The sequence below is a fragment of the Mastigoproctus giganteus genome, chromosome 5 (genome assembly GCF_048544385.1).
Source record: "Mastigoproctus giganteus isolate SK-2022 chromosome 5, ASM4854438v1, whole genome shotgun sequence".
Classification (NCBI taxonomy): domain Eukaryota; kingdom Metazoa; phylum Arthropoda; class Arachnida; order Uropygi; family Thelyphonidae; genus Mastigoproctus; species Mastigoproctus giganteus.
The window spans coordinates 121,719,566-121,732,829 of record NC_143579.1 but is presented as its reverse complement, the minus strand read 5'-3'; the positions used below and the strand labels follow the sequence as shown (position 1 = coordinate 121,732,829).

Here is a 13,264-nt window from a genome sequence, read left to right as displayed (position 1 = left end):
CAGTAGTGTCCTTAACAACCCTGCCAACCTTTGTATCATCTGCAAACTTGGACATTAAGCTTGATATACCATCATCAATATTATTTATAAATACAGAAAACAATAATGGACCCAACACTGAACCTTGAGGGACTCCACTAATAACATTAATCCGCAATGAGCAGTGTCCATTGATTACCACTCTCTGTCTTCTCCCCCTCAACCACCCCTTTATCCATAGCAGCAATTTGCCTCCAATGCCACACTGCTACAATTTGTGCAGCAGTCTTCCATGTGCAACAGTATCAAAAGCCTTTCTAAGATCCAAGTATATAATATCAAAGTTATTCAGTTATTCCTTTCATCCAGTTCTTCTGTGACTGCATCATAGTATCCAATCAAATTGGTCAGGCAAGACTTCCCCTTAACAAAACCATGCTGTGTCCAAGCTATAACTGAAGTCTTGTCTAGATGATCTTGCAGTGCTTCTTTAACCAGTGCCTCCATTAATTTTCCTGGAACAGAAGTTAAACTCACAGGTCAATAATTACTTGTGTCAGCCTTTGATCCTCCTTTGTGAATTGGGGTCACATTTGCACATCTCCAATCTATGGGTACCTCCCCCGAGTCCAAAGAAGCTCTCATAAATATTGCCTATTACAAGGATGTCGTCAGTGTAGCGAATGTATAATTTTAATTCAGAGGGAAAGGGGTGTAGAATTTGGTTCTCGATGATTGCCAGGTAAATTTCGGACAAGGGGGCCCGAGATACCTAAGCCCATCGGTAAGCCAAATATTTGTTGAAAAATTTTGTTGTTAACTCTGAAGTATCTGGCATCTAATAAAAGTGTAGTGAGTTCAAGGATGTGGTCTATGGAGAGAGAGAGGTGCGTTCTGTTAAGGTGTCATCGGCTGTTCGGAAATCACGTAGAGCTTGTAGGGTAAATGGTATAATGACATTGGTATAGAGGGATGTCACGTCGAATAGATCCAGCATCGACAATCTCTTTTCAAAACTTAATTCTGTACATGACAGGCTTAAATTTACCCTTGAAATTGGACAAAACCACCAGATCAGGTGGTAGATGACTTTCATCAACCGGTGAAATACCACCACTTTGCTTATTGGAGGCTTGAAGTGGTGAAACCCATGTTTAGTCTCTAGAGCAAAGTTTCCGGCATCCCCCCCCCATACTTCTCCTTCAACCCATGCACGGTACTAAGTACTATAGGTTTTGATACCTTTCGTGTTTTGGGTTTTCATAAAAAAAAAAAAAAAAAAAAAGATCAGTTTTCTCAACCTCACCATTTACATAACAGGCACAAAACTAAGTCAAAAATTTTCAGGAAAAACACACATACCAGCAAATACTTACATTTCGCTTCACATCACCCCCTTAACACTAAAAAAGCCGTCTTATACAACCAAATCTACAATGCTCTAAAATTTAGCTCTTCACAAAATAACCTATACAACGAAATCCAATATCTCACTGATAAATTCATAGCCAGAGGTTATCCCCATCAGCTTATCTTACATACAATTGCCATTGCCAAAAATAGTGTTGAAGTTTGCAGATGATACAAAGGTAAGAAGGGTTGTTAATGACAGTAATGGCAGTGTGCTACTGCAACAGGATCTAGAAAATTTGGGAAGATGGGCTGAGAAGTGGCAACTGAAGTTTAACCTTGACAAATGCAAAGTACTGCATATGGGTAGAAGTAAACCCAGGGAAATGTATCAACTATGTGGTACTACACTTAAGGTGGTAGAAAAAGAAAAAGACCTGGGAGTAATTGTGCAGTCAGATATGAAATTTTCTGAGCAGTGCAGACAGGCTACCAGGGCAGGTCGTGGGGTTTTGTCAATGATGTACAGGAATTTTGCTAGCAGGGAAAAGGAGGTGATTGTCCCTCTGTATAAGGCAATGGTCAGGCCACGCCTTGAGTACTGCGTACAGGTCTGGAGGCCTTGTTTTAGGAAGGATGTAGATTTGCTTGAGCGTGTATAGAGAAGGGCAACAAGATTGGTGAGGGGAATGGAGTGATCCTCTTACCATTCTGCAAATTGCAGCGGCTGGAGACTAGGCATCTGCAAATTGATCTGATTGAGGTGTATAAGACCTTGAATGGGTTGAGCATGCTGAATTCTGATGGGATTCTTCCACTTATATTCAGATTACAAACCTAAGGGGGCATAAATTCAAATTGAGGAAAGACAGATGTAGAATAAATGTGCGGAAATTTGCCTTTAGCCAGCGGGTGGTTAATTGTTAGAACAAACTTCCATCTGTCATTGATAGGTTAAATAAATTTAAGGAGGAACTGGACAAACATTTAGAGGGAATTGTTTTGTAAATTTTTTTTTTTTTTTGGCTGATGCTACATAAGCTTGCTTTCTTGCATCACTTGCTTTCTTGCATCACTTGCTTTCTTGCATCACATGCCACTACTACTTACTACTAACCCACAAATTCCAGTCAATATATGCGGGAAATTAAAATCCCCATTATAAGACTCTCTGATTTACTGGCCCACTCTATTTCCCTGTACAGTTTTTTTTATTATATTCAGTGCTTTTTTTGTAAAAGAATAGGTGCCTGTACTCATTCTTTGCTATCAGGAAAAATTGAAAATTAAAAGGATATATGAAAAGTACTCAAAAATTTTTTTTTCTCCCTAATATTGTTACTTTAGTGGTAATTTGGAATAAGAACAGCAAATTTAGTATATTAACATAGTTTATTAAGCATAAATTTATTATTCAAGTATATAAAAAAATAAGTAAAATGTGAGTAAAATAAGTAAATAAATCGGTCAACTACTGAGTTCCAGACACTCAGGATGAAGGGTCCGTAGTCAATAATGGTCGTTAGTGTAGTATCTCAAATAGAGAGTTTTATGGTAACTGAAAAAAAGTTTCTTGTGCCCCGGCTTGACCTAAAACTGAGGAACTAACGAAAACGTTGTCTATTTGAGTCTTTCCAGTTATTGTGAATGACAAGGGTGGGAGAAGCGACTAACCTCTTGGGAGAGAAGCGACTGGCAGGTGAAGGCCGTGCAAGGCTCCATGCAGGTGCCTACCCACCACTGCCACCTGAACACTGGCTCTCTGAGTACCTCCTTGCTGGGACAACTCCAGCTTCGAAAATTTTTAAAAAATACTTCTCATTGCAAAATTTATAAATGGCCTATAAAGGTCATTTATTAATAAAAAAACAAAAAAAAAAAAAACTGCAGCCATTATCAACCCACTGCAGGATGAAAGCCTCCTCAACAATTCATGCTGAGAGAAATGGACCATAATCTGCCAAGGTGGTTGGCAGATCAACCGTATTTAGCAGTCAGGGGCTTGAACCCAGGTCTACTCAAGGAGCGTATGCTACTCCCGCTCCTGACCACGCGGCCTATGGAGGCCATTTATTAACTAACTATTTAGCAACCTTTTTGTCACAAAAAGGAGAGTTACTTAGTACAAAGAAGCGCACTATCGAAGTGCAATAATTTTTTTTAACACAAAAAGTAAATGATATATTTCAATCGGAATAGTTTCCCCTTGATAAGCATCGAATAACGCATAGCTAATGTGATTTTTAAACTTTAACTCCATTAACGACGGAAATGGGGGGGGGGACATCAAAATTCATATTTTCCTGTCTGGCACCGCCATCTTTAATTTTAAAATTATGTTTTAAACCTACTCATTGAGCTCCTTCCAAAGGTATATAATAAGCTGTAGGTTGTCGACATTTTTTGTCCCCCCACATTTTACCCCTCCATTTCTCAGACAAATTTTTGTCAACAACGATCAATATGGTGTTATATTGGCCCACATATAACACCCATGTACAAACCCATGCAAAATTTCGAGTCAATAGGTTGAGTGGTTCCAGAGATACAATGCTGTGACAGACGGACAGACAGACAGAAAACCGAGTGACATTATAAGGGTCCTTCGTTAGACTATGGACTCTAAAAATAATAAGTAAAAATAATTCCATAATAAAGTTTTTTTGTAGAATATTCAAATTTTTATTAAGTTCTCATCCAACACCTTATGCCGACTTCTTTTCTTCCTCTTTGTGTGTCGGTTGTTGTCCGAAGCAGCCACAAATCGACATATTTGCTGGATCGAAGGAGGTCAGCGGCAGCCTACAATTTTAAGAAACAGTAGTGAAGAAACTGTTTTTGTCATCAACGAAGCACTTGTTGGGCTGGCAATCAGATTCATTTGTGAAAATCCTTTCACATTGACTCCATGAAATTGGTATCGTACTCAGAGCATCCATTAAATGCTTCAATTCCTCCAAAACCATCTTTTCAATTAGGTATTCCCGAAATCCACGAATTGCATCTCTTTCATTTAACTGTAATTGACAATTTTCTAACTTGATTTTCACCAAATGGCAACAATTCATATTTAAAAGGTTTAATACCTTCTTTGTCCTTGTTTTCCTTCTCTCATCATCGATGTTGTCATTAGTTCTTAAATTTGAATTTTTTCTTTTCTTTCTTTCTTTCTTTTTTTTTTTTTTGAAACTGTCCAAAATTTCAGTGTCATTCGGATATTCAGGTACTGTGACCATGTAAACAGAGATAGGTAAAATTTACAGAAAAATGTCGATAACCACTTCCACGAAAGAACAGATGATTATTTTTTGGGGTAAAAGAAAATCACGCTCCCTAATTCTCAAACAGGGCACTTACAGTTGATTCACAGCGGTGTTCAACCTACGGCCCACCTGGAAAGTCAACTAAAACAGCATAAAGAAATCTAACTTTGAATTTTTTTTTCATCCCTTGATCTGCTCACTGTTGACCAGCGCAACTTCTCCGTATGTGGGACAGGTGGTCAAATAGGTTTTACCAGGTACCACAAGTTGTAGAATGGTATTCCCTTTAGCTCTCTTATTCACACAGCAGCACTAATTGCCTAAATTGCCTGAAGGCCAGAAATGCGAACAGTGCATACCGAGTTAATTCTCCGTTCACTATATGAAAATTTTCTTTGCTCAACGGAAAGTATTTTAAATGTAACTTCCAAGGGGAATTCAAACTAATTTGCTATAAAAGGACATCATTAAACAGAGGTCTGACTGAATAATTTAGAATTATAAAAATGGTTATACAGTTTTATATAGAAAATATCTAAACAATAGACAGTGAAAAATGCAAATTTAGTTAAATAATTTTAAGTTTATTTGAATAGTAGGCAAACATGTGAAAAAAATTTACGGAATATTACAAATTTCGAAGTGCACTGCATGCAAATGTCACACGTCACTGTTAATAATGGTGCCGGTACGCTGTACCGGCACCTTTATTAACGCTGCGTACCGTCCCAAAAAAAAGCACTGATTATAGTCATTAGACCTATAATACACTCCTACTCTCAACTTTGATCTCCCAGTGCTTATGTCACACCAAACTGACTCGACACTGCACTGTCCAGGGATGTCGACTGGCTGCACTTCCTTGGATTTTATGTGTTTCTTAACTAATAGCATAACCCCCTCCTCCCTTCCTATTCTGTCTATCCTCCCTGTAACATTGTACTCCCCTAATTCCAGTTCTGCATTCCTTATATCTGTGTGACACCAAGTCTCTGATATCCCAACAATATCTGCCTTTGATGCTTTGACCAACACCTGAAATTCATAAAATTTTTTTCCAAACTCCTAGCAACACAACCCATGTGTTTACATGTATCGAAATGACTCCCAGCAGTCTCTGAAATACCCTGCATCTTGTTTTCCAGGCTGCTGCTCATTCCAATGGAAGCAGTGGAAGAATCACTTTCACCTCTGCCAGTGGCTACTGTTAATCTATTAGTCCGTGTATCCCTCCAAACTAGCAGTTTTTCGACTCACCTAACACTGCCTTGAAATGTTGGTAAAACCTCCCACATCTCAATCACTATTACTTAAATGGGGTTTCACTAAAGTTAAATAAGTAATATAGATATATTTTGCAGTAATAACCTGATAAAAAAAACAGTTTAAAATTTATTATTCTGCTTAATCATCTTTTCATCTAACATTTTTCTAGAATTTTCTCCCCCTAATTGGTTTTTACGGTTGGGTGGGTGGGATGGGAATAAATGGTCACATTTAAATAAAGAAGGGGAAAAAATTAAATAAAAAAGGCCAGGAATAGAATTATATTATGACCAGGAGCATTAATGGCCAGTGGAATAGATGACACACTGTTATCTGGTAATAAAAAAAAAAACAAATTGCCTATCACTGTTCATTTCATTGTATATAAGTGCTTATTCAATGTTCATTACTTATCATTGCTTACCAAATTTATGCATTTATGTATCTCTCCTTCATAAAAATACCTGTTTAATTGGTGTTTGTGAAAGAAACCCTTTAGTCTTTATTCAATTACAGGTTTAATACTTTCTTTTTGAGTAATGGTATTATGTAATACCTTTTATTTTAATATATATATTTTATTTATATAAATATTTAACATTTGGACAAAATACTGCAACAGAGTTGTATTCATTACCACATGTAAGGCCTTTTAGCACTGGGGTATGATTTAATTTTATTAATAAATACTAAAATTGGCTTGGCATTAATTTCCCTAATATATGGATTAGAAGTTGTCATGCAGTTGTGTCCTGCAAGGAGTCCTGCCTCTCCCCATGTATTTTTTTTATCTGGTTCAAAGAACAGTTTAAGAGAGAAAGATAAGTTCTATTGAAATATTGAAGGAAATTATCAGGGGAGTGACCTGACAGTATAATGTACTTTCTTTCACCTTAAGTACAGATTGAGAAAGACTGTCACTGGTGCTGCTGCCGCTTATCTTAAAATTTTAATGTGTCAAGTAAATGGTTTAAAATCGCCAAACAGTTTTTTTGATTAACTCTCTTATGTCCCACAGTAACGCAACAATACTTTTTTTTTTTAAGTCGGAAGTAACTTTCAAATCATCCTGTTATGCATGATTAAATATTATACTTACTTAAAATAGAGAGCCAGATCTGTTGAAAGAATAGCAGACTCAATAACAGATATGATATACTTGTATTCTTCTGGAGAAATAGACTGAAATATATTGTTTCCCTGCAATTAAAAAACTATTTAAAATGAGGAGGAGAAAGGGGACTTTATTTTTCATTTGTAAACAATCAGAATAAATTTAAACAAAATGTCCAGAAACTTTACAGTTGTTTTTTATCAGCTTGAACTAATTAAAGCAGAGGGAAAATACTTTCATAATAAATTGTGGCCAGCCTTAAGCTATCTAATTTAAATTAATATTACACAAAGAATCCATCCAAATATGATATTTGCTCATTTTCTGTTTCAAAGGCTCTTTTTTATATTTAAGCTTGTTTCATATGGGCCCATGTTTCTTTTTTCTATGTCCCTATTCTTGTTTACCTTTTGATTTCAGCTATTTTACTAGAATAATATTTAGAGTAGTATGTTTTAAATGAAAAAGAAATATTAGTAGAAGTAGTGGCAAATGATGCAAGAAAGCAAGCTTATATAGTATCAGTCAAAAAAAAAAAAAAAAAAACAGTTCATCCATCCATCCATCCATACCTTCCAAGAACTTGCCTAGTTCTCCCTAGAATTTATTCAACCCATTCACTTCCACAATAACATATGGAAGCCTGCTCCAACAATCAACCACCCACTGGCTGAAGGCAAACTTCTGCACACCTGTCCTGCAATCTTTCCTCAACTTGAATTTATGCCTCCTCATATGTAGTCTAAGCAAGTGGAAGAATACCATTAACATTCAGCTTACTCAATCCATTTAAGGCTTTAAACACCTCAATGAGATCTCCATGCATGTGCCTAGTCTGAAGATGCTGTAAGTTGCAGAACTGAAGTCTTTCTAGGTTTGACGCAGGGATAAGGAGGTGATTATTAATCATATATAATGAGACCCAAAGACCTTCAGGTCTCATTATATATGATTCAGGGTCTTCAGGTCTCATTTTAGGAAGGATGTAGATTTGCTGGAACAGGTGCAGATAATGGCAATGAGATTAGCAAGGAGAATAAAGGGGTGCTCTTACCAAGCAAAGTTTCACTTCTGCAAATTGCAGTGTTTGGAGACTAAGCACCCACAAGGCGATCTGATTGATTGAGGTTTTGAATGGATTGAGCAAGCTCAGTGCTCAGGGAGGGCACTAGGGGTGTACAAGTGAGGTACTTGCCACCAGGCCCCACACCATTAATAAAATATATTTTATAATTACCCCAGGGGCTGACATCTGGTGAGTATGGGCTTGGCACACCCAGGGTCCTGAGCTGGATATTATCATTCTTCTCTTTCTTGGTGATTCCCTTCTACTTCTGACTCTTGTTTCTCTCTCTCTCTCTCTCTCTCTCTCTCTCAGGGTAATTCAGAAATTTTTTTTTGGCTGGTGCAGCATAAGCCTCAAGCTTCCTTGCACCATATAGCTAATAATAATGGTAATAACATTTAATATCAAATTTCTACTTTCTCTCTATCCCAAATACAAAATATCTTTTCTTATTTATTGTACTGTTAGGTTTTCACTATCTATAATTATACAAATATACCATGGTGATAGGTACAGTAATTCATAATCTCTTAATGACACTGAGTGTAGAAATACAGGTTGGTGTACTGATAGTTGGACCATAAAATTCTGGTAATCATCCTTGTAATGCTGAGTGTGGGCATTGATTATTCAATGAAAAATGTAGGTATGAAGGCTTAAAATTTAATTATAGTAAACATTCAACCTCACCCTCTTGCATTTAAGGACAATTATTTAAGAAAGAAATATAGTTAGCGAAAGACATTATGTGGTTGTTTTCCATTAAGATTATTACTATAATTAATACCACTCATATACCATATAAAATTAATAATATAGTTTATTAAGCTAATCACCTAAACCAATATACATTTAAGGTGATGTTTCAGGCACCTTACCTTACGATACCCACCATCAGACTATACTGTTGGGGGTGGCGGCAGAAAATAGTCCAGATATCTGGAGGAGCAGCCCACATACAGCCCCCACCAGACCCCCCCCCACACCAACCTTAAAATCTGTGTTTCTTATTGAAATTAAACAAATATTTACTTAAAATTCATGAATACTTTTTAAAAAACATGCTTTATATTTTTAATTGAAGAAATATTATTTTGTTCATTAAGCACAATTAATTTGTTGATTAAGCACTAATGTGAAATTAAAAATATTTACTTAAAATTTATGAACATTTAAAAAATACACACTTTATATTTTCAATTGGGGAAATACAACAAATATTTTGTTGATTAAGCAGTATTAATTTGTTGATTAAGCACTATTAAAATTTTTTTATTAAAAATAATTAATTTGTTGATTAAGCATTATTAAAATTTGTTCATTAACAATAATTAATTTGCTGATTAAGCACTATTAAAAATAATTGCGTTCGAATTACATTCTAATACCACATTTTCAGTGTTGTAAATAAATATCTTATTAAAAATAATTAATTTGTTGATTAAGCATTATTAAAATTTGTTCATTAACAATAATTAATTTGCTGATTAAGCACTATTAAAAATAATTGCGTTCGAATTACATTCTAATACCACATTTTCAGTGTTGTAAATAAATATCTTATTAGCCCAGTGGTTAGGGCATTTACCCATAAAGCATGCAGACCCCCATTTGAATCCCACCACAAAAAGAAAATAATTTTTATGAAAATAATCCTGTGGTGCCATCCATCAGTTATTTTCCCAAGTAAAATGTTCACATGTTCCTTCTTCGTTTCTCCAATACGTAAATCATTGAGCATATCGATAAATGTTGTATCTCCGTGTTGCCTCATGTTTTGTGTCAACTCACAAAATGACAACAATTGCCAAAGATGTGTTGCTGGTTCCATTTGTTTAGGCTGATTATAGACGGCTCTTCCTCTAATTGACGGTAATTGCATCAAATCACCGAAAAGTAAAATGTTGATTCCACCAAATATTTTAGGACTATCACACAACTGTTTTAATCTAGAGAGTTTTAATCTTTCAATCATGCATAACATTCGTGAGGAACCATTGAAAATTTCATCGATGATTATAAATTGAGTGTTTCGCCATTGCAGCTGCATCTGTCTCAAATATTTGCCAGTGAGGATTTGGCAAACTGACGATTATTCCATCTTTTTGAACCAGAAGCTTCAACATTGGAGGTAGAATTCAACCATTAATCAACCTTGCTGCTACACCACATTAAGTGGTGTAGCAGCAACCTTTTCTCTTGACAGCAACCCTTTCTCCACCAAAACACCTAAAACTTTGTTCTTTGATCAGATTCAAGATGAATGTTTTCCCTGTTCCAGCCCCACCTATGATAAACATTCTAATTCTTTCAAGAGATCCTTGAAAATAGTCAAGGATCTCTTGAATGAAAATGTCATTTATAGCTGATTTCTAATGTTGCATGTAATAAAATTTTAAAAATTGCATTGATCTAGATTCATTGCTTGTTTGGCAGATTAGAAATCTGTATTACTTAATCCTGGATGGTTATCGAACAGCTTGTCCTTTAAATCCATACTGTCCAAATATGCCACTATACTTGATAATTTTCACAATGGAATGATTTGTGAAAGTAATATCTGCTCATATTGTGACAAAACCATAATTTCCTGAGGGATATTTCCTGGATACAAATTGTCCCAGTAAGCTTTTGAAGGTAACTGTCGAAGTTTCCCATACAAATGGACTTGCATCGATGAAAGAGAATTAACAAATTCTTTTGTAAGAGTTCTACAGAAAGATAATCTGGAGCTTTATCAGCTTCGAGGGGACAGTTACTTACTTGATTTGGATAGCACCTTTTCAAGCAAATATCGCACACCCGATCTGCGAAGACATTTATTTTCCTTTGAAAATGTTGTTTGGTATGAAGCAAATTTCAAGCAAATATCGCACACCCAATCTGCGAAGACATTTATTTTCCTTTGAAAATGTTGTTTGGTATGAATCTCCAAGTGTTTGATTAAGTGATTTGCAGTCTGTTCATTGTCATTTATTGCGAGAATTTGGTGATTCTGTACGCCTACATTTCCTTTGTGATTCATGCTTCTTTTACTTATGTGCATCATGCAAATCATTCAATTCCTGTGAAATTCATTGTGGTTTCTTCTCATGATATTTTTTCCGTGCTTTTTCTAACTGATGCTTATGTTGAGTTGTTGTTTCATTTTGTTTCACCATGATTTACTGCAAATGGAATTTAAGCATGTAAAGAAATGCATTGAAATTAGTAATCATCAAAGGGACTAGAAAGGATTTGAATTTTGAGAAATTAATTATTTTCATGATTGAATTGTATATTCTTTAGAAAATATTTTCCGACTGATTAGAGTTTAAAATTCTTATAATTAAGCTTTTGTAGGAGAAGATTGTTTGGAGATGTACAGTCTGCAATGTACTGTTCCCAAAGTTAGAACGCATTTTTCTAGAAACTGCATTTTTGAAAAATTTTCCTATAATTCGAAAACCGTTGAAGATATTATGTTGAAATTTTGACTGCTTTCAAACAAAATTATTTAACATGAATTAAACCTGAGAAACCATGAGGAAGACATAGAATATTGATTTCTTTAAATTTTATAATGACAGTAACTTGTATTTTATATTGAATTATATCACTTTTTCAATTTTTTAATTTTTAAGGAATTCTTTTATTGTTTAATGATGTGATGCTGTATAATGAGAGAGAGTGTATATTTTTTGTACATTTATCACTTTTGAAAAATTACACACAAATTATGCACAAAAAATATTTTCTTGATGTTTTCACCTCAAATTCATCAGAGAAACTGATTCATAAGCCCCGAAAATTTATTTTGTTTGGTTTCGACAATTACTTTCAGCTTGTTGACAAACATAAAAATTAACAGTGACCTTCAGTCAATATAAGCATTGTTTACAAATCCTATGTATTAGTGCATCAAAACAAAAACAAATGCATCAAATTATACCTAAATATTATATTTACGTTTTATTCATTTTATTTTTGTTATTTTTTATGAATAGAAATTTTCATATATTTTTTATAAATAAAGTATGATTGAAAATTTATGTGAAAAGATTTTCACCAACAAAAAATCTTTACACAATGCAAGGATAGACAATAGAATCTTGCACGCTTTATATGTATGTATTACATGCATACAACCATGTAAAGCAGGTAGCTGATATGAGGCATCTAATAGTTGCACAATGGACCACACGATGGATTAGTTCAAATTTAATTGGAAACATTATTACGTCAAAAGAGATTAAAATTACACCCTTCTAAACAGATAAGAAGTGGGAGAAAGGTACGAAATCCGGGTCAGGTATAAATCCAGGTAGCTGATATGACATGCAATGGCTGCATGGTGCACTGCGAAAAATAGCAGAGTAATTTGGGAGAGATGACATCATTCCAGTGATGTCATCACTTACGACATCATCCACATAAAGGATCATCAGAGACAAAATTGGTTCAAACTGCCATATCGGGTGACGGCAAACAAGTAAAATCGGTTCAAGTCAGCACCTTTACCCTTATTCCATTACAAGGTTTTGCCTCAGGTGCCACAAACATTAGTGCCGGCCCTGTCAATGCTGATGGGATTCTTCCTCTTATTCAGACTACACACATGAGGGGGGGGGAGTATAAATTCAAATTGAGGAAGGATGGTTGCAGAACAAATATATGGACGTTTACCTTTAGCAGCAGGTGGTTTATTGCTGGAAGAAACTTCCATGTGTTGTTGTTGTGGAAAATGATAGCGTAAGTAAATTACTAGACAAACTATTGGAGGGAATGGATAGAGGAAATTGGAAAGTTTTTTTATTTTTTGGCTTATGCTGTATAAGCTTACTTTCTTGCATCATTTGCCACTGCTAATGCTAATATCAACTAAACATATTTCTGTTATTTATTAATAATTTTTATGACTTATATATTTACCAGTGTTCAGCTATTCTTTCATGAATTACATATCAAGCTGTACTCATATCAGGAAAAGTGCAGGGTCCTTTAATGTCTAAAGTCTTATGTTTAAACTTGATTTCATGATTAAATTCTGAAACATATGGCCTAGGAGAGGAGTGGCAAACCCATGGCATGTATACAAATTTTTTGGGCATGTGGAATTCAGAACGTCCCAAAAAAATTTTAAACTTCGAAACAACGTCACTCCAGGAATCCACCTTGTTTAAATATTCCCAAACCTACAAAGATACAGCACTGATCTTGAAACTGATATGAAAACAGACCGTCAGA

General features: G+C 35.1%; 1 protein-coding gene across 3 annotated transcripts in view; it reads right to left on the bottom strand.

The window, feature by feature from the left end:
- LOC150085670 (cGMP-specific 3',5'-cyclic phosphodiesterase-like) overlaps positions 1-13,264 on the bottom strand; it is a 575,777-nt gene that overhangs the window by 128,764 nt on the left and 433,749 nt on the right. For all 3 annotated transcript variants that reach the window (XM_090374174.1, XM_090374175.1, XM_090374176.1), the window contains exon 16: positions 6,958-7,058. In XM_090374174.1, the coding sequence (XP_090230300.1) occupies positions 6,958-7,058 (101 nt within the window). The remainder of the gene's footprint in view (positions 1-6,957; positions 7,059-13,264) is intronic.